A 22,721-nucleotide genomic window follows, 5' to 3' on the forward strand; every position below is an offset into this window, starting at 1 on the left:
GCAGTACTCAGCATCCAACTTCTTTTAACTGCTTTCTAAATCTGGATCTGCCTACCAGTCAGTCTGAAAAAAGGGATGTGAAACACTTTCTTCATCTCCTTACAGTGATTTATGGGATGATGACATACTCATAAAGAACTGGGGGAGAACGATAAGAGAGGGAGAGCAGCTACACAGTTCGATGTCATTCTGGAATATTGCTGGAAATGCAGTAGCCTCCTGCCTCTGGCCACTATAGATCACAGGAAATTTCTGACTGTAAAACTCGGGGCAGTGTCTTACAACAGTAAGTATGTGCTTTCTCAAACTGAGAGAGGTTTAGGTAATAAAACCAAAGAAATGGAATGTTAATGAGATTTCTTTTGGCAGCTCTCTGTGAAATACATCTCATGTGTGTATGTCTCATTTGTCTGTGCATGTTTGGGTCAGTAGTTAAGCAAGGTTGCAGAGATTGAACTGAGCTTATTATGCACCTAATCTGTCTGTTATGTAAGCAAAATTGAGGTGCAGTCTTAGGACTGGCTCTGCCTTTGGTGGTCAGTTAACCCGCCATTCTGAGGAATCTCAGGAACGTACTCCACACTGGTGTTATTTAGCAGTGGTTTTCATTTGCCTTTGAAAGCACAGTTGACTACCTATGAAGCAGTTGAATTTGAGCTTCTTCATCTCATCTCCCTCAGTGGAAACGCTAGCCCTCTCAGCTGGTGCATATTGGTTCCATAGACAAAATTGTAAGACAAAATTGTACATCTCATTGTTTTCCAACAAGCTGAAAATTAGCCATCAAGATGTCCAATCTATCAACATTGTGCTGTTCTCACTGAAGGCAAGGGGAGTTTCTGCTAGCTGTTTCTACAAGGTCCAGTCTTGCAAAGTTTATACTCTTTGTGGAGAAAAAAAGCACTGTCCTATCCTGTGGTAGGTGTCTACTGACTTGGGATCTACGTTTAAGTGCTTCTATAAGATTGTCAGTTTAATCAGAAATGTGAAATACATCTAGTGAACAAGAAAACAGAGGAAGAAAATCCTGCAGTGCTTTCTAAACTTAAAATAAACTTGCCAAGAAAAGTCTAGATAGATTACCTGATGTATGAAAATAGCTGTTATGATAAAAATGTGTAACTGTCCATTTGGAAAGCCCTCTTCAGTCCCAAGCAATAGTTACACTGCTTACATGCTCAAAGGAATCTGTTTCACTGCACTTGTGATAATTTGTGTGTGGTTTTTTTAGGCTTTCAGAACAAGCAAGAACAATTCAGTTTCATTTTTCTGGAGAAGAAGTGAGAAGTAACTCAAGAAAATGACTCTGATAATTTTTTTTTTAATGTTTATCACTGAATCTGCCACTGGTAAGTATAAACCTTCATTTCAATAGTAGAACCTTCAAAATATTTGCTGAATATGTGGCGTCTTCTTGACAGTGGCTTAAAGTGGGGCAAGTTTTGTATTTTGCAGCTAAGAACAAAATCTGAAAAGTTTTGGTAATTTCAGCCCAGCTCCAGATTTGGGAATTTTGGTCCGAAATACCCAAATTATGAAATAAAAAGAGCAGAGATGCTACCTGGAGACACCTGATGATGTTGTAGGGGAACATGGCTGTATGAAGAGCCACAGCAAGGAAGAGAATGATTGTGCTTATTTTTGTGCTATTCAGAAGTGTGGTCACAATAGTTGCTAAACAACAATAATCTCTCAGAACCTCAGGAGAGGTAGAGACCAAAGGCTTTTTTTATTCTTGACTGTTAATGCTAGACCATGGTTCCTTTTCTGTATTTTTTATGACTTCTGTATGCAAAAGTACATTTGGGAAATTTGATTGGAAAAGCAGACTTTGAGACTAAATTTTACATGCATAATCTCATTCCAAGGCAACTTTCCCAAAGATATCTCAAGTTTTTAAGAGATCTAGCTACATAATGATTTAGTTTAAATTAAGAAAAGAAAATGCAAATGTTAATTCATAGGATCTCTGCTTTTATGGCAGTTGACCAGTTCTGAGGATTAGCCATATTTGTCAAGTCACACCATATGTGAAGAATTTCTCCTTTCCTCTTCCATTTGTGGCAGCTGCTTTACTGTAGAGTGAGGCCAGATTCTGCCGTTTGTGCCCATTTGATTCTGACACTGTTGGACCCAGGTGAAAGAATCTTAGGGAAACGTCCTTTTTTTTAACCCTCCCTTTCATTCTGGTTTTGCTTGGGTGAGGCAGAATAAAGACTTGGAAAACTGAGTTTTCCAGTAAGTATTGCTAGAATAAATAAATACTGCTAAACCACTCTGCTGAAAGAAAGTCGCTTTATAAAAGGCCAGCAGCACAGCAAATCACTTTAAAGTTAGGCTAATGTAATTTTCTGAAAGAAGTACTTGGCTTCCTAATGTATCTTTTTTCCTCGTTCTCTGAAGAGAAGCTGTGTCCCCTTCGTGCCTCCATTGACGTGCTAGAAGGGGAATATTTTTTCCTTTGTTATCTTGAGTCAATGCAAGAAGATTTTCAGGAAGAAGCATACACAATAAACTGGTACAAAGAAAACGCTGGAAAGCAGCAACTGATGAAGGAAACAGACAGAATTGTTTCCCAAATGAATTTTCTGGAGTTTTGGCCAGCTGAACTCAGTGACTCTGGGAATTACTCTGTCACTCACAGGTGGGTACGCAAGCTGGTGGGTGAACATCTTGCCTTTGCACTTGCCTATGAAGAAGCTAATTTCTTTGTCTTGCTTTGTATTGCTGGTGGCATCTGTACAAAGGAGGTGCAGGGAACTACATTAACTGTGGTGTCATTTTCCACATCATTTCGCAATATCCATCCAGGCAGACCTATAATATTTACAAATAGCTATAGGCAGCTGCAGCCTTTTAAGGGTTCTGTAAACCTTTTGATAAGGCAGGTAGCATTTCTGCTGGTTTGTGATTAATTACCTAAGCAAAATGAGTGATAGGCAACCCTTCTGTCCACTGCCAAGTAAAAGGAAACATTTGCTTGTCTTCTCCACCAGACTTGTTCTTCCTTACTGTCTTGAGTGGATCTCACGCTATGAAGCCTGCCAAGTGGTCTAATTGCAAAGTAAAGCAATAAACAAAGAGTGGCATAGCTGAACTCTGGTTTCTGTGCAAACCTTTGCATGCTTGGAGCCATTCAAAGAACAGATGAAATCATTGGATTTGATTTCTTACTGCTGTAGAACATTGTGAGTCAAAAGGAGAAATAAGGGGAGGCCTCAGTTATTTGGTGCTAATCTTCCTTAGACCACCATGAAAGACTAAAGGACTAAAGCAAAGGTTTGTTGCATGGAGTTCTTATGACTAACTTGCACCAAAACTGTAATTCAGCATTTACAATTGAAGCAATAATTTATTTTAAGCAGATTATTTTGCATATAATGATTTGTGCTCTTCTCCAGGTAATATTTTTAAGGTTCTTGCCTGGTTCATAAAGGTTATGGGACTGTGGATACTGAAAAATGCTCTCCACATTTCTCCAGTAACATTGCAGACACAAGTTTGATAGTTTACAGTTTTAAGCTGGACATCAGTTATTAACTTCCAAGTTAACTCGGAAGCTGAAAACTTCATGTTTTATTTTTCTATGTATCATTATTATTGTCTTACTGATAGTATTTTAAAAAGTAATGAGTCATGGTATCTGAAGTGCTAAATATTATAAACAAAAAGTCTATTGGTAGAATATTTCTTTTGGCTTTATGTGATTTCTTTTTAATTGTAGGGTACTCTTTATCCAAGTAGTAGGTAAAGCTTGAGAAAACTTTTACTCATGTATGTTGAACCCAGTCTTAAGAGAATTGTCTTTAGAGGTGATGAGTATGGTAGCTTGGCTACTTTGTTGTGCAAGGTTGCGCAAAGGTGGTGTGTTATTGAGTACAGACATTTGTCTGAAGTAGCACAGGTGAAGCCAGCTGCTCAGTTTTGGTGTGTAGGGGTTAACATTAGATAATACCTGACATAGGCTTGTCTGTTGTCACGGACCTGTACTTTTCACAGCAAGTCTGAATTTGGCTTTAAATTTTGGCTTTATTGATGGCCTTGATCAGTTGTCTATACAGTCACTTCACTAAATGTAGTACTAAAAAGCTATTAAATCTAAGAACTCACTCTGCTGCCAGCACTTAACCAGAGGTGTAAAATGCATGGTCTGACTTATTTTGGCACGGGGAAGGATAGTCGGAGACCGTACCTGAATCGTCAGGCTACTGAAGGAGGTTGTCATAAGGAGTCTAAAATAAAGGACAAAAGAGAGGAAAGCTGTGATAACACCAGCCTTAATTCATGATCCTTGCTGTTTTGCGATTATTTTAAGGACTTGGAGTAATGACAGTAAATCCACAGTAAATTACAAGAACTCTGTAAAATGAATATGAAAAAATGTAAAGTTCAAAACTGAGGGAAACAGCCTTATGTATCGAAGAAGGAGATGACAGGAAAAGACCTTAAATAAAACTATTAGGATGAAGTTTGTTAAAATAAGTATTAGTTGGAAAACACAAAAATGTCTGAATCCTTTGTGAAATGTCTTGATTTGCTGATTTGCTTAAGCAAGAGGCTCAGAAGAAAGGTTTTGATTACATCGAAGCATTCATTTGGAATTAAGAGGTTTGATTTTCTGCTCTTTGTTTCATTTGCTAGGACTATATTATGCTACTACATTTTAAAACTCAGTTTTGAAAGAAAGCATTTTTATTTTGGAAAAAAAAAGTTTCTTAATTAAAAGGATATATTTTGACTACTCTGAAACACCTTTTTTTTTTTTCTTCAAAATGTCTTTCTGTTAGGCCCATACAGATACTGTTAGGATCAGAATGAAGGCACATGCCAGACTCTTGCAATCCTCACACAGGAACTCATCACAGGTCTCACCACTGGAATAATAGGCATAAGGGGATTTTTTTAATGGGATTTTAATGGGATCTTGTGCTTAGTTTATATGATGGTTCTCACTGTTGTCAAGCATATTAAAGCAGTTTACATTTCAGCAAATACTGAAGATTATTTGCAGAAGCAGTTTTCTGCAGAGACAGAGGACTTTTAGTAGTCTCTGTTGATAGGGAAAAATTGTGGGCTATTGTGGACTACTGAATTGGTTTAAGATTTAATAAGAATGACAATTAGAATGGAATTAGTTTTAGTTCAGAGCATTTACAATAGGTTAAAGTTTTGGTTTTGAAAGCAGACATTCTAAGTATATTTTCAGTTATCTTTTTCATTTTCAACTATTTAATTTAGAGGTAAGTTTTTGTAAGCTATATGGGAAATGATTTTTAGAGTGCTTATAACTGTTTAGGCAGGTTTAGTGAACAAAGTGACAATTAAATATACTGCAGATTTTTGAGAAAAGACAACATGTTGACAGATTTTGCAAACTAATTAAATTTAGGGATTTTTTTCCTGATATGTTACAACTGAAAATATGCAAGAAGTGAGAGGTGAAAATGATGTAACAATGTATTTATGGTGTATTATCCACTTAGTTTTGACTTAAAGAAGAATCAGAAGTTTTCCAGTTAAAGCACAAGTGTCCTGCTGAGACATAGCATAGATAGCTAAAGTATGTGTATGTGTGTGTTGATGTGTTCACGTGTATTTGTTCGTATAGTAGACTTAGGATATAAATTCAGGAATTAATAGACATCACCTGTAAGCCTGAATGTGTCCATCTTCAGCAACATTTCTTGAAAATGAAGAATTTCATATGCATTTGTAGTGGGAGCGGTAAGCAGAAAAACTGTGTCACACATCTTTGGCAGGATTTCTGATTTGTATGTTTTTTCTTAGCCTATATCCTGTGGTTATCAAAGAAAAAAACAGAATACAAAAAAGCAGGTCATCTGGTTGCTCTGTGTTGGTGACCTTGAAACCGAAGGAACTTAGAGGTTCCTGAAAAAAATGAAAGTACAGAGATCTATGATAAACACGTGATACATTTTAAGATCCCAATGCTGCTCACTTTTTCAGTGTGTTTAGAACAGTTGAAAGCAGTGGGAACACACACATTTAGAGGTAATATTGTAGTTGCAATCAACTTGCAGTAGGTTGAAATACTGATATAACACTGGCTTGTTGCAGTGAAATAGCTATGGGATGACTTAGAGTTGGCTATGTATCCAGTAAACTTGGTTTATATGCTCTAAGGGCTTTCACTTCCCTGTAGCCTCTCCTGAGTCAAGCTAGTTTTTGTTGTTCCTTCTTGGTGGGTTTGGCGGGGAGAGTTGAAAGGCTGTTAAGTCAGAAATGGTTTTGTTCCCCACAAATTATCACTAAAGAATCTCAGCAAGTGAAAGCCAGGATAGAAATATAACAGCTTAGACACTAGCAGTTTAAACAGTAACAACTTAATCTATTTTTTTTGTTAAAAATCATGTATATGGCAGACAACTAGAAATTATGTGAGCCAAATTCAAGTTAGTTTGCATAGGCATGGTTTTTTCACCTTCCAGGGAGCTGCTCCTTGCCAGATTTTGGCTCATGTAGAATATTTTGATCCACTGTAGGTGAAATCCTTATTTGTTGAAGTAATTTCACCAAATATGATCACAGAAGAAAGCCTCTGTGGAGTGACAGTGCTGAGGAGAACATGTGGCTTTATTGATCCTTTTCTTCCATCTGCTGAATCTAGATAGTAAAACCCTATGTATTTTCTGGCTAGATCTGTAATTGCCTCTCCAGCAGTATTCAGATACTAGCGTGATATCTAAAGAAACACATGGACTGGGTGGAATTAATTGGAACTAATGTTTATGTCTATACCTGAACTTATCTTAGGTACCTTTACTGTCAGGGAGAGAGAGGCCTTTCTGGGGCACAGATTATCTTGTCCTAAAACAAACATATAAAATAGGTCATGTAAACTGCACTCTAAAAGGATGACTATTGACTGTGGTCCCACTGCTGACTGTGACTGGTAGCTCTGATTTAAATGTGTCAATGTGATGTTGAAGAATAGGTGAGAAGGACTCCACCTACCATGGATACCCGTACCAGTACATCTCTGATGGAAAAGCTTTGATAAGGTTTTTCCTGTTTATGAAACCATAGGTAACTGGTTGAGAAACCAAACCACTTTGTTTTCATTTAGGTATTCAAATTGCAATTATGAGTAATGACTATCTCAAGTGAGTAAGAAGAACAAGGAGAACCTGTGTAGGCTGAAAAAGGACTACAATGCAAAGAGGCTGAGCAAAATACATAAATACATCTCTCTGGGGAGCTTGAAAAGGGAAAAAAACCCAACCCAAAAGTTGGTGTAAATTCATCGTATAAATTATGTCCTAATAGTTCTTCTGAATCTTGTAACAGTAAAAGGCACATCAGTCAAGAATGGTGTTTAAGCTGATATCCTTGTCAGGCTTGCTTCTCCTTTTCAACTGCTTTGTCCCCTTAGCCATTCTCATCAAAATGATCCTTGACTAGTTTCAGTTCTCCTGGGAACGATTCCTTTTTTTTTCTTGGAGACAGAAAGATTCAAACATATTTTTGAAGATATGACTGACACTGGAGGGAAGTGCTCTGTGATTGCTGGTTTTGCTCTGTGAGACCCTATTTGTTCAGTAAAAAATGAGTGCTTTATGCACTAATTGCACCCATGAACTTACAGCAGCATATGACTTCCTCTTAAGCCCTAACTTTGCCAAAGTTAGGCCAACTTTGCCAAACTTAAGCTGAAAGTCCTCTAGCTTCTTTTCCCTCAGTAGTCATGTATTTGGACATATCCAGCAATGAAATAACTTACAGCTATAATCTGATTCTTTAGAGGAATATGTGGATAGAACATAGTAGATACCTGACTGACAATGGTCAGCTCCTAGATATTCAAAAGATGAGTATTCAAAAAAAGACAATATTCAAAAAATGAATAATGTTGCTTTGTAAACAATAGCAGAGTTACCCATCTTATTTTTGGCATATTTTACAAATACATTTTTCATTTACTGCTTTAAACCTTAGCAATGCATGGGACATTAAACCTGCAAAATCACTAGCTGATTCAAGGTCCTAAAACTCTTTTATGCTCACTTGTAACTATACATGATGCCACAGATTGTTGCATCCTTTTTCTGGTTGGTATAGCACATATTGTCATATTTCATAGATATAATTGTATTGTCAAATGTTTTGTGATAGATGATTTAGTTTAGATAACCTCTTTTGTTATGGGAAATAACACATATTTGGGGGTGGAAAAGTAACAAAGGGGAATATAAATAATTGGGTCACTGTAGATGTACTTTTTACCTAACAGATGTACTAGAGAATTTATTTGTATTTTGTCGTGTAACTCAGTTACATTCCTTTAAAAAGCTCCTAAAACTGATTTTGCTAATTTTTTTTTCATAGCAATGGAAAACAAAATTTCACAATTCAAAAGTGGACCTTGAATGTACTTGAAAGAAATAAAAGCAGCTGTTTCAACAAAAATCATTTAACTACAGAAATTAAAAATGCTGGAACTGGTCATTCACTGAAATGCAGTGATTTGTCTGTCAATGAAAATGACAGCATAACATGGTACAAGGTAATTACTGAAACAGTGTCACTCATCATTGGCTATAGAAACAAAACATCTGATTGCAGGAAAAAATAATTACAAACAAATTTTTAGAAGCACCTACAGACTTTGTAAAGCTTTAATTTCTCAGGTTATTAGGGAAAAACCTTTAGACAGTTTTTTTAGAAAGTTTTTCTCTGCTCTCAGATTTTTTAGAAAAATGTACCTGTAATCAGAAATTATTAATAAACTGGTAGTTTGGAATGGTAAAAGACCTGAAGCACATGTCTGTTTGCTGATTTAGCCGGTGGCTGGTTTAGCCAGCTGCTACTTTGCTGATGCAGATATTACCCTGACACTAAATGAGGTGCCAAGATATTTGTTTTACAGTTGGCATGTGCTTGTAAAGTAATTGCAAACTTTTCAATTTTGCTGCTTCTGAACACTCTTTACAAAACGTGTAACAGATTCAGTTCTGTTCATTCTAGGCAAATCGTCAATCTTCTCTCTACCAGCTTTTGTCAGAACATCGATGATAGTTGTGTAAGCACTTGTAACTGTTGGGTGTTGTGCTCAACAACCCTGAATAAATTTCTTGCACCCTGTCACTATGGCACTGCCTTGCCTAGTGCTCCTTATCCCTCTCAGGTGTCCTCGTTGGAGTAACAGACCCTGTTCACTCCGTGTTGAATCAGTTTCAGGAAGGGATTCTGGCCGCTTAAGTACAGGCATCTGGATTCTGCCTAGCAGAATGAGCCACAGGCCTGCTTCTTTGTCCTTCGGGGCCTGGGAGGATAGGATCATTGATAGATGGGGCCGTAGGTGGATTTGTTTTCCTCAGTAAAGGACCATACCCCAGATTGACCTCTGTCATGGCTAAGCTGAGTATACTGATGGCTAATATTTTAGTGCCTAGTACTGTGTGAGACAGATGAAGCAGCCATCCTTGTGCCTCAATATCCTCTGATGCTTGATTGGATGAAAATTTTCAAAGCCTTCCTGCAACACCCTAAGCTGAGATAAAACAGGGATGATCACACATGCCTTTTGTATACGAGCCTGGTAATAAGCATATGCATCCAGGAAATGTCCATTCCCCTGACAATTTCCAGCAGTGATCATTTCCCTTCCTGACCTGAGGTAATTCAGACCAGAACCAAATATTGCTGCATTTTCACAGGACATTTCACTTTTAGCATGTGCTGTGAATTAAAAAAAACCCCAAACAAACCAGTTTATTTGGGGGGATAGGGAGAGTAAACAAATGTGAGTCCAACTCTTGTCACCCTCTGAGATGGTCACTTGCCCTATTATTGAGGCATTTTGCTTTAACCTGAAAGCTTCTCCTAAGTCTAGACAACTTTTGGCCACAAGAAGGTGACACCTACAGACCCAAGCCATCATTTGGACAAAAATAGATGAATGCATTTAAATTCCTGATACAATATTTTTATACTCAGATGCTTACCTGGAATTGCAGTGCTCTCAACTTCTAACGGGTTAAATGTTCAAATGTTGCCTTTAAATGACCATGACTGAGAATTGAGCCCCCACATCTTTTGGGTCAGATAAATGTCACTGAGATAGTGAAAGAGTGATGGTGACACTTCATTTCAAAAATAATTTTCAACTTTTATAAGGTTTTGAATGTATGTTTGCTACAGAATAGCATTTTCTGTCTTTATTGATGCAGGACTGTAAGAACTATGAAAATGAAACAGAGCGGGAACTGGATTTTAAAACCTTAACAGTACAGCACTCTGGGATATATACCTGTAAAATTTTAATCAGTCATGAAGGAAAGATATACCACAGCACAAATACAATTAAACTGGTAGTAGAAGAAGGTAAAAAAGCTTTCTAAAATTTTGAAGCATGCTTTTTGTTCTTTTTACTATGGAGATTTTTAATTACAATTCTCATTTGATAAATATATACAAGGGTGATCAAATCTGGTAATCTGAACTATTTTGCAGTAATTTAAAAAATAAAAAAGTGGAAGAAGTTTAAATGACATATTACCAATTCTGGAAAATTTATTTAGTATATCTTCCATGCAGTTTTATTTTTTTTCAAAATTAGCTGCTGTAATAAGTCGTACAAACTTACTAAGAGTTTTGGGGAAGAGCCTCTCCAACCGTTGTAAATTGTGCACTGTATATATATTCATATGAAAATAATTCAACAGGACATACTGTGTTTTAAACTACTCAGTAATGCCAGAGTCCAGATAATATGGTTCTTTGAATTAAATGGAATGTGTGTGATTAGTTTGAGAAATGAAGCAAATGTGTAATTTTTACTGTGGTAGAATGTAAGTAAGCTATTACTTCAATAGCAATACTTCTTTGTATTTCAGATGCACCAGAGGCTGGCGCTTTGGAGATAGTTGGACACAATGAAGAAATTGAAACAGAAATAGGTATGAAATTAGTACAAGAATCTTTGTGGTAGCTACTGCATATATATACTTTTGTTCTGATCTCTTTATGGTTGATGGTCTGGTTAAATGTAATCAAACTAAGAATTGTCTGTGCACCCTCCTGGATCTGATCCATCCTCACATCTGGTTATGTTTGGCCTAGTGTATTCCATGATTGATATACAAGTACACAAACGTACCCTTTCACAGAGGCAGAAGCTGAGGTTGCTGCTATGATCAGCAAGAGAAGGTGGTGGTGATGATAAACAGTCTCTCCATGGCTTCTTTTGTAGATAGCAAACCCCACAAAGTGATGTGTGAAAGATGTCTGGTTTGTTCAGCAAACTGCAACAACGAGTAATCCCCTTAATACCTGATACAGTTAAGGATGTTATTCTGCAGGCAAATGAGAAGTGTGAGGGCTTACAGTCCTGGCAATGCGAGCATGAAGATCTGTCACTGCTGCAAAGAATTGGTTATATTGTCAAAAGCCAAGACCTTAACTGTGCTTCTGGCTTGGATTAGGTTAGATAACATGGTCTGCAGGCTTTGCACAGTGTTGGACTGGATCCAGGATTTTGTGATTGAGGCTGTAATTAATTTTTAAAAACAGAAATTTACCTCTCTTTTTCTGCCTTTGTGCCTGAGGGCTTCTCCCATCTGGTTACCTAGTCCTTGCTTTCCAAGTCTGAAAAATCATATTTACCTCCTCTGTTGCTCATACATGTATCTCATTTGCTCAGCCACGACCTCAGATGCTAATTTTCCTTCCTTCCTACAAATACCAGTTGGTAGGTCCTTTTTACAATGGTAGTACCCCAATCCTATGATGCCTCATGTCTCCCAACCTCCCAGTACACCCTTCTCGCACAGTTCTTCCCACTTACTGTGCTTGTCCCAACCATTAGAAGGTGGCAGGGTTCAGCATCAAGTGATTATGAAACATCTGTCTTCCATCCCTTATCTGCCTTGATAAGATCATCTGATAAGGTCATTGAACTACCTGCTGAGTGATGAGACAGATGGCACGGTGGAGAGTGAAGGGAATTTTGGATGAGCTAGGTCTGTGGTCTTTCAAACCTGTCATTGTTTAGATGGTGTTCTGTAATATTTCCCTGAAAATAGCTGTTGTGTATGGTGAAAAAGCTAGAGTTGCAAGGTCGATGATACTAGAAGCTTGGGTCTGTGTTTCAATCTGTGCAACTGTGATTTGGATTTCTAAGGTCTGAATCTAAGATGGGCAGATTTTTAGCTGGATCCTTCTTTAAAGGTTCTTAAGCAGTTCCACTGGAAGCATCCACTCTGATAAATTTTGAGAAGTCAGCTTACAATGTGTGCCCTTAGAAAATTCCTGGGCAGGCCTCGCTTACTGGAAAGCATTTGTGCATGATGGCCTGAACAAGAACTAACATGCGTCTTTTGTGGCTTAATAAAGGGCGTTCTGGATGTGTTCCCTGGAAATGGTGCTGGCATAGCCTAGAAATGGTAGTGTAAAGTTGCAGCTAACCTTAGGTCAAGCTTCCCATGACAATGCTTAAAATAAAATGCCTTGCAAATCATCAAATCTCACACTCCAGAGCTGCAGTCTTCTGCCTTTATAACTGTATACTTCTGCCAAGTATACAGTTGTCTCTTTAGTTTTGCTCTTTCTTATAAGTAACTGGAGTCTATGGGGTGGTTTCTGCCACTTCCAATTAGTGCTATGAAATGGTGCAAAGTAGCTGACTGGCTAGAAGTAACTTGTTCACATATTCAGGATTATGCTGATTTCCAGGTGTGGTGCTGGGGTGAGCATTTCTTCTGTGTGGCTTCAGCAGGGGGTCTAAAAGGTTTTGGTTTTATTGAGTAATAGTGTATAGTTTAGCTATTACAATCAATTGGTTGTAATTCCCCTTACCAGTTACTTTTACCTGGCCCTGGGGCACTGGTGATAGGTTGTCCTCTCCTGTTCTCTGCCTGCAGCACACACTGTAGTTCATAGAATCATAGAATATCTCAAGTTGGAAGGGACCCACAAGGATGATTGAGTTTAAATCCCTTTAGTTCTCTAAAGCCTGAAATTCTCTGGCCTATTTAAACTCTTCTGGCTGTGACAGTTTATCTGAGAGAAGGCAGTGAATGACTGTCACTGCAACAGGGTGCAACAGAGCCCTGTGCATGGTTGCTGAAGCTACCACCAGTGCAGGTGGAACACCTATGAAATGTTGTGCAGGGGCTATGAAGTCCAGAAAGGAGCACAGTTCTTGGGATACATGGCCTGGAAAGCTGACATTTTACTGCACTGTGAACATGAATGCTACTTCTGACTGGATCTTCTCATGTTATGCTTTGTTTAGGTAAAGAAGAGATACTCAATTGCACAGGTTTCTTGGGTTATTATATGCGAGAAGATGCCAGCCTCTACTGGTTAATTAATCAAAAGTTTCCAGAAAAATGCACAGGTATCCCCGAGAATGAACCTTCAATATGTGAAGAAGAGTTAAAAAAATTAAAGTAGGTTTCCTGAAAACACTGCACTTTGGTTTGTATGTGATAATGCCCTGCACTTTGTGGAACTGCAAATTCAGTAAAACCTCAGTCTGAGGTTATTTTAGAACCTTTTCCTCAAAATCTGACTCTCAGCTGGTTGCAGGTTTCTGTACAGATAGTGTACAATGGCTAACACCATTTCTTGTTGCAGGTTGGGAAACAAGTTCTATGTCACAACACTACTGTGGATTAAAAAAGTTACAGACGAGGACATGCATCGTAATTTCACCTGCATGTTGCAAGCAGATGAAAGAACACAAATGAAAATAGTGAAACTGAAGAAAGGTACGGTATAATCTATGAATCATACCTCTCATAAGTAATTACTAATCATGCCAGCCTTCTCAATCCTGAGGGCAGGGTACTGATTTCAGAACATCTCTCCAAATATGTCTGTGTGCTTATGAAGGCCCTGGTCCATCTAGTGCTAGACCTGACAACCCCCTGGGTGATTCCTCCTGCTCTGAGAAAGGGGCAGCAGGTGTTGCTGCTACGTCTGCTAGAGCAGCTGTGCGAGGGCTCCATAGTTCAGCTGCTGCTGTGGTGGACACAGATCCCTGGGCAGCACTTTTGTTAGATCCCATGACAGAATGTTCCCTGTCCTCTCCTTCTCATCAGATTGGTGGGATCACAGCAGTTAACTACCCAAAGCTTGGTGCAGCCCTGAGTCTGCTGTTTGGATCACTTTGTTTATTAAGCAGCTCTTTCTAAACTTAAAATCTGAGGTTTTAGTTGTTTTTTGTGGTTTTTGTTTGTTTGTTTGTTTGTTTGTTTTTCCTGGAAAGTTCAGTCTTTTATATTCCCGACAATGCCTGAAATGTTCTGGTCGATGGTTTCTTTCTTATCAGGGACTCTATCCTTCTAGCTGTGGACAGCTGACCTCTACCATATAGTAGTACTTCACATTTGTAGTCCAGACAACTTGGAGATTCATGGCAAATGGGCATTACCTTCTTGTTTTCCATCTCTCAGACCTTTCCAAGCTTTACTGGGAGGAAATACGTGAAAATAGACTAGTCAAAAGATGATGCATATAATAAAGCAAATGAAATACAGACTACAATGAGCATGACCTGACAGTGCCTTCATAAAGACTTCCAAAGATTTAAGGGTTAAAAATCTGTATTTGAAACTAAAAAGACAAAGATAATAGAATAATAATAATGAAAAAAAACCAACCTGAAAGAGACTAGAGAAAAAAAAAAAAGATCTTGGCCAAAGAGATTAAAGGGGACATTAAGGACTGTTATGGATGGACTGAGAGAGGGGTAAAAGGTAGAGAATAACAGGAAATAATAAAGAACTTGAAGAAAACTCATCATAAAAGTGGGTGACCACTGATTTGGGATGCTATACATCTATGAGGATCTGTAGTGGCAGTCTTGATCCCACGTACAGTTCATTTAAATGTGTGGAGGGTATGTGAATGTGTGCAAGATTGTTTCTCCAGTTTTTAGAGTAATCCATGTTCTATAGTTCTTCTCCATCTCATGACAAATGGCATGCATATGTGCTTGAAGTATTAGCAGGAAAGGATTCACATCAACATTGTGATTTTTGGGGCTGATTTTAAGATGTTATCAGTATTGAATACAGTAATCTTGTCATATAATACTCTTTGTTAAGGTTATAATTTCATGGGTTTCTGTTTTACAGGGAACACCCGAGATCTGCCTGTGCACATATTTACAACTGGGATGGTCCTTGCTGTACTATTTCCATGTGTTGCTGTAGCTGTGGTGTTTGTCTGTATGATGTTTAGAGTCGACTTAGTTCTATTTTACAGGAACATATGCAGAAGAGATGACACTGCTGGAGGTATGACTTGGCTAATGCTGACATTGAAATAAGTGTATTGATTAAGAAATAGTTTCTGCTAGGTTCTATAAAAAAATCATCTTTGAGGAAGAGACAAAATAAATCCAGGAGTTTTGTGAGTAGAAACAACAAAGAATATGTAAGAGACAACTTGATGGTCAGGTGCTAAAGTGAGTTTGTTATACACCTGGGGCAGTAACAGCAGATGAACACAGTGAAGAAGCTGCCTCTGGAGCAGATAGTGGAAGGGACGTGGTTAGATGCTGTTCAGATGCGCTCTGTTTTGCCATATTCTTCATCACAAAAGTTGATGAAGGTGGAGAAGTTTACAATTATCTATCTGTAAAGAGGATAAGCACTCTGGAGTTGTCAGACAAGGAGATTGACAGAAATTTGTTTTCACCTCACTGATGCCCTTCAGCGAGGTGAAGGTTAAAATGCTTCCTTGACTGTAGAGGCCATTGCAATATTTATAGGTTTGTTACTAAATGTCCTTAAGGAGAGCAGGAGAACACACTACCAGTATCTTACCAGGCAGCATCGCTGTGGCCTTCACTTAAGGAGCAAGCCTGTCCATTACACGATTCTGGGTATAATTTTTCTGAAAATTGTGCTGAAAAAACTTGCTGTATATACGTACCTGGTTTTCTTAGCCCTCCTTAGTCTCTAAATCAGCTTGAATATAGCTTGAATAAACTGCACTGGTTGGAGATTCCTCAGTAACAGGCGGATGTCATTTATGCTTGCCAGCATTATTTTTCTATCTGTTGATGATGTTAGCTATCACTGCATACACTGGCTTACAGGGAGGATCTCCGAGAACCTGGACTAGGCTATGCTGGAGAAACTGATTCTCTGATATCAGGCAATGGATTTCCTACTCCCTAGAGCTCTTGCATGTGTAGGGTTTTATGGGCTTTAGTTTGTGCTGTCTCTTATGAACTACATGTAGTAAAGTATCCAGAAAGGGAAGCAAAGAAGTACAGTTTAAGATGCAAAGCTATGTGTGCTGCTGTATCGATCCAGATAGTTGTTCTGTGGCAAGGTTCAATCAGGTATCGCTTAGTGTGGTAGACCTGGCCTCTGAATTGCTCTTGGATTTTGTTTTTGTAGATTACTGCCCAGAGCATGACCAGACATGGTATATACTTATAATTAAAATACTAAATTCGTTTGTTCTCTTTTGCCAGTATCCATTCTATAGAACTACTTTATAGTCTTAGAAAAAGAGTAAAATAAATGTAGAAATCTGCAGTATCACTTAAATACCATTCTTACCAGGTTACAGACACATTTTTTGCTTCCCTTCATTTTCTTGATCATCACAGATGTGACATTAACTGGTTAAATTAATCTGATTTTTTTAAAAAACACCTTAATGTAGAAAGGATATGTTCTTTTCAAATATTTGCCAAATGCAATCAGAATCTTTTGTATAAAATTTAAATTGAGTCATAATTTTTTTTTGTTTGAAGACTGTTAGGGGTATCAAAGGAAAGAGAAGGAGTTTCTAGATGCTTTGCTACTGAGACAATAACTTTGAAAACCAGAATGGTGGGTCAGATACTGTATTTCTAATGGTTGCTAACAAGACAACAATTGGTGATTTCTTTCCAGATGGAAAAGAATATGATGCATTTGTGTCTTACCTGAAAGACTGCATTTCTCCTACTGAAGAAGAGAGAGAATTTGCTTTGGAGATATTACCCATGATATTAGAAGAAAACTTTGGGTACAAGTTATGTATATTTGAGAGAGATGTATCCCCTGGAGGAGGTAAGTGTATTGAATATTCTTGTCATTAAATAGGCATATCATTTTCACACAAAGGTTAAAGTCTGTAATTAGAAGGAATTCTGTCAAATGTGTTGTGCATTGAAATACTACATTTTTCATTTAATCTAGACTATGCGCATGCAAAGTTCACATGCACACATTTTACATATTTTATAGTATATTTATGAATTCATACACACCTACACACATAGACATACCTTTAATTACACAGAACCAAGATGAACAGATGAAAAAGCTAGCATGGAGAAAGTTAAGGTGAGAACACAGAACATGTCAGATGTTTCACCGTAACAGGGCTCTTGGTCTGCTTTTGCTGAGAGCTGGTGCCTATGAAATCACATATACTGCACAGAGCAGCTGGTGTCTCTGGTACTAGTTATTCTCAGTTAACTTGTGTGTTTGCTGTATCTTCAGTGTGGTGGTTGAAACCATTTTATGAAGATAATGGGTGCCATAACAAAATAGAAATGGGAACATGGAATTTTGTTTCTCTAAATGGCCTATGGATAGGTGGCCTTTTGCAGATACTTGGAAAAAAGATACTGGGGGATTCCATTTAGTCCAAAGATCTAGCTGAGGAATAGGATTTCATTGTTAAAAACACAGTACAATAAGGCCAGTCAGCCTCCTTCACTAGGCAGGATCTTGTCTCCTTGTGTCCATTCCTGACATGTTTTACTAACCTGAGAGGTGCCACAGCTCTCCCAAGCCATTTTTTTCCAGTTATTCTGTCTCCTTAAGTATTAAAAAAAGACTTTCTGAAGTGTTCAATCTGATTCTTTCAATAGTTTTAGCTTATTTCCTTTTCTCTGATCTGATCCATTGTGAATATGGAAAACAGTATTTCCTTCTATTTACAGGAGCCTTTGGTGTGTTGTAATACCCTTGTCAGCCTCCTTCTCTCAGTTTTCTCTTCTTTAGGTTACTCCTGCAGTTTGCTTTGCCTTTCCCTACAAGGCATGTTTTCTAGATCTCTGGTCTCTCTAGACCTTGTCCCAAGGTGCTGAAGCACAGGAAGCTGTGCATGAGAATGCAGTTTGGTGCATGGGTTTTTGAAGGGTATCACCATTTGATTTCATTCATCACTTGTCATGACAAAAGTAATGGATCCAAAACACAGTTAGAACTCATTCTGTCATCACAAGCCAGTCTTCTCAGCCTTGGATTACTGGCAATAGATTTGGGTATTTGGTGATGTAAAGGAAGGAGTAACCTGAGGGTTACTGAATATTTGGAGAAAGGTTGCTGTTGGTGACTTTCTGTGGAATCACTTCAATGGTATCTATTATAAAAGAGCAAAGAGATGTCTGGTTGTAGGAAAAATAAATTTTGCTGTCACCTTCTATCCGTGTGACTACAGACAGACAGCTGTCTAGGGTAGCTGGAGATTGTATGCAGGTTTTTGTCTGCTCCAGAGAACAAACTTTGGCCATACCTGAGTTCATTTTTGCAGACTCTTAATCTGTAATGTGTGTCCAAAGAAGGGCAATGAAGCTGATGAAGGGTCTAGAGAGAACAAGTCTTATAGGGAGTGGCTGCAGGAACTGGGGTCGTTTAGCCTGGAGAAAAAGAGGCTGAGGAGAGACCTTATCGCTCTCTATAACTACCTGAAAGGAGGTTGTAGTGAGATGAGTGTTGGTCTGTTCTCCCAAGTAACGCGCGACAGAACAAGAGGAAATGGCATCAATTTGCACCAGGGGAGGTTCAGATTGGATATTAGGAAAAATTTCTGCGCCGCAAGGGTTGTCAAGCATTGGAACAGGCTGCCCAGGGAAGGGGTTGAGTCACCATCCCTGGAGGTATTTAAAAGATGTAGATGTGGCACTTAGGGACATGGTTTAGTGGTGGACTTGGCAATGCTAGGTTAACGATTAGACTTGATCTTAAAGGTCTTTTCCAACCTAAATGGTTCTATGATTCCGTATTAATCTCTTCATAGGGACAGGATGCTTACATGCTGTCACTTTGTAAGGGGAGCTTTTTTGGTACATGTGTGATTGTTGAAGGGTGAGTCGATTCAGTGCCTATCCTTTCAATTTAGTTTAATAACACATTTATCTTTAATTTGCAGCGGTTGTTGATGATATCCATTCATTCATTGACAAAAGCCGAAGATTAATCATTATACTGAGCCAGAACTACGTTTCTGACCAAGCCATATATGAACTTGAGAGTGGACTGCATAAAGCCCTAGTTGAAAGAAAAACTAAGATCATACTGATTGAATACATGCCTATAAGTGACTACAGTTTCTTGCCAGAATCACTGTCTCTTTTACCATCAAAGAGGGTTGTGAAGTGGAAAAAGGAGAAATCTCTTCCTGTGAATTCCAGATTTTGGAAGAACCTTCGGTACCTGATGCCAGCAAAACCTACCAAGATAAACCCCAAAGGGCACTATAATAATCTTCACGTAGGCTCAGAAGGGGCTGAACCACGGACTGAGGGCTGTGACTTTAATGTAGTCATATAACAAATCTGGAGACAGAAGCTGCTGCAGAAAACTGCGCATTTTGCTAACTAATAGAAAACACAAACTGCACACTTACTTTGGGAAGATAGTGTTCAAAAGAGCCCAAGTCTGAGATCTGAGAAGAACGTAGAAATTGTTACAGTGGCTAGGACAACGTTAACCCCAATGCTAAATGCTATCCCAGAGAGAGTTTCCTCGGCAGTCTGTACAAGGGCCAGAAATTTCATTCTGCTCAGGACTTACCACATGGCACGAAGCACAATGCAAAACATTTTCATTTCACATTTTCCAGCAATGTAGAATGAAACTAGTTATACTTGCATACTTTTTGAGGCCCCTCAATAAATACATCAGTATTTGCAAAGTATTATTATTTAAATGCTCTTGGGTTTGTATTTCGGTATTTTCTAAGTATCCTGCTTGGGTGTAGATGCAAAAAGCTCCTGCCCTAGAGAGCTTGGCATGCAGGCTTTGGGCAATGTCAAGCAGAAAAATCAAGTGAAAACAGAGAAAAGGGAGGTTAGAAAGAGTAGGGCAGATTTGGTTGGGCTAACAGTATTCACTACTGTGTTGTACATGGTCTAGACAAGCCAAGCAGGAGTGATTTGAAGGAATGGTAAAGACTGTTTCCATCCTCCTATTTCACTGAGAATACTGTAAATGCTCATTTTGGCAGGGAGAAGAGGGGCATGGGATAGAGATAATAGTATTTTGTTCATGGACACTGATATCTATACCATGAGCTCCTTTCAGCTGAGGGATGTAGGGGGTTTATGTGAAAATGAGATCTTCAGTATGTACATACACTCCGCACCCTTTGGAACACTTGTACTTAGTATTATTTTTTAAAACAAACTTAGTAATGCCATTGAAGACCATGGTAATCCTCCCTTATTATTAACTGCCTGGCAGAAGGTACCAATCTGACATAAATTCCTGGATAAAATGGAACCATATTTCCTCCTAGTACCAATGGGGAGAAATCAATGGAGAATCATTTTGGAAGATCTTCTGTCAATTTGCTAGGAAACCATCAAGGCTCAGCCTACTCTCATCATTATCTTGCATTCAACTAATGCTAGTTCTGGGGAGACATCTCTTTGACACTGACAATTCATGCAGCTGTAGTGGAGGAGCTCAGTTACCTTCTCAGTGCACTTGAGAACACAACTGGAGTGCTGGCTGTCATGGCCATGTCTTAAGATTCATGAGAATGAAATACCTTATTGTTTGTCAAATATCCTGTAATCAAGCATAGGTTCTGACAGGTGGCCAGGTAAAAGTAAAGGCTAAATGTGGATTTGCAAAATGGAGACAACACAGTTGCCGGACTAACACGCACATGAAAAGGAACAAAGAAATAAGGCACACATCTATGGTGTCCTTCAGATCAGCTCCAAGAGGTCTCCCTCTTTCTGTTAGGCGACTAAAGAGCTGTTGAAACATGCTGTTTAGGCAAAAGCCGTTCTCTGGCTTAAGCTTTTACTGAAGAGGATTTCTGCTCTCTAGATATGTGTGTCTTTACATTTCCAAATCTTTCTCAAGGTTCAGTTCTTCTCTGCCAGTGTTTCTGGTGATTTGTAATCACAGATCAGTTTTAACATTCTCCTGCAGGACTAATGATTGCCCCTACTTCAGAAATGCCATCGGACATAGTGGGCACGTCCATTTCTTGACCAAACAACTGACAGAAAAGTTAATAACTTTCCTGGTACTTAACAGAGGTTTTTAACTTGCTCCTCAGCCACATAGTTTTTCACATGCTGTCATCAATGTATTCCCTAACAACAGAAAGTATCAAAATGCTATGCTATGCATGTGAATACAGATAGTGCACATGGTTTGTTAAAAGCTCTGGACTGAGCCTACCCTCTATGAGAATCAGCTACTATAAATTGACTGAATTTGTTATGAATGCCCCCTTACCTCACCTTGGAGAGATGATGTGACTGCATATACCTGCTATACCTCATGAAGCTGTACCCTGAAGATTGTGAGACCATACAGAATTTGACCGCACTGAGGTTTTACAGAATAACAGAGGACTATACATAAGGAAGGTTGAAAGCTAAATGGCATTCACTCCAAAGTTGTTTGAATGCCAGCAAAACAGACATTCAAAAGTAGTACAATGAACTACTCAATATCTGTAAAAGGGCAAGTATTTTTGCACAGAAAGGTATCATGACACAGTCAATTAATCTCTATAGTTGATCCTTACTGCCCATGCAGTGGTAAAGGGAGACAAGGGAAATTAACAACATGCATACTCCTATTAACACCAGATGTTGTTCTTATTGCTCTTACATCCTGAATTACTGACTTACTAGGACATTTCAGTGATTTATATTGTGGGTTTTGTTCCATTTTTGCACTTAATAAAACTTTGTTTCCACATCTCTCCACCTCTGTGGCTTCCATTTTTGCTGCAGTTAGACAGCAGTAAGTGTCAAAAATCAAACTTACAGTAAGAAGAAAAAATGCAAGAAAAGCAGGAGTGTGCTTAGACCTGCTCTCCACAAGAAATAAATATGTCATTTGTACTGTAGAACAATTTAAACAAAGCCAAATCCAAACAAGCGATTGGAAGATGTCATTTCCCAGAGGAGGACGCAAGATGGGATCAGTGAGGAGACAGCTGTTGTAAGTCACCAGTCTTGAAAATTCTTGTCTCTCTTGCATGTATTATAACATTGTACTGACTGTGAGAGCACAGTCTATGTCTGCATTTTTCTACCACACACAATGCAGGCTGGAAGAAAAAAGTATCAAAGAGGTCATCTTGTCTATTGATAATCTGAACATAAATGTTGGGAAGAGTTGGGACTATTTTCTATAGTACCAGTACTGTAGTGTGGTACAGTATAAGGGTTGGGAAATGTAGAAGGTTTGTGAATTATAGTTGTCCATGTGCCCTGTCCTGTGTGTCCACCTTCAGTGTCTGCACCAATTCTGGAGAGGCTCTTTGAGTGAAGGGGTCCCTCCAAATGGGCACCATGTCTAGTTCCATATGCATAATTTCTTCCTACTATAAGCACTTCTGTTCCTCCATTACCGTCTGCATTCTTTACAGAGATATGAGGAGAGGTAGAACTTGTGAAACAGGAGTAAATGCACCCCCCAAGCAGCCGTGTCACTCCGTATCCATGCTTAAGGACAAATCCTACCTCTTCCACCACTCTCCAG

At 38.6% G+C, this 22,721-nt stretch overlaps 1 protein-coding gene across 1 annotated transcript; it reads left to right on the forward strand.

Annotated features, from left to right (window-relative positions):
• Positions 1–152: 152 nt before the first annotated feature.
• IL18R1 (interleukin 18 receptor 1) lies at positions 153–21,936 on the forward strand. The gene is made up of 11 exons (XM_069770133.1): positions 153–286; positions 1,232–1,349; positions 2,404–2,644; positions 8,347–8,524; positions 10,191–10,344; positions 10,857–10,919; positions 13,256–13,412; positions 13,600–13,733; positions 15,105–15,266; positions 16,884–17,042; positions 19,135–21,936. The coding sequence occupies exons 2-11, from the start codon at positions 1,301–1,303 to the stop codon at positions 19,533–19,535; spliced, it is 1,698 nt and encodes a 565-aa protein (XP_069626234.1). The 5' UTR covers positions 153–286; positions 1,232–1,300; the 3' UTR covers positions 19,536–21,936.
• Positions 21,937–22,721: the final 785 nt, after the last annotated feature.

Source organism: Haliaeetus albicilla, chromosome 25 (genome assembly GCF_947461875.1).
Source record: "Haliaeetus albicilla chromosome 25, bHalAlb1.1, whole genome shotgun sequence".
NCBI classification, from domain to species: domain Eukaryota; kingdom Metazoa; phylum Chordata; class Aves; order Accipitriformes; family Accipitridae; genus Haliaeetus; species Haliaeetus albicilla.

Excerpts from the sequence above, each read along its gene's own strand:
- IL18R1 (XM_069770133.1), top strand. The coding sequence starts at position 1,301 with ATGACTCTGATAATTTTTTTTTTAATGTTTATCACTGAATCTGCCACT. Across the intron at positions 2,645-8,346 it reads AATTACTCTGTCACTCACAG|CAATGGAAAACAAAATTTCA; the intron begins GTGGGTACGCAA and ends TTTTTTTCATAG. Across the intron at positions 13,413-13,599 it reads GAAGAGTTAAAAAAATTAAA|GTTGGGAAACAAGTTCTATG; the intron begins GTAGGTTTCCTG and ends TTCTTGTTGCAG.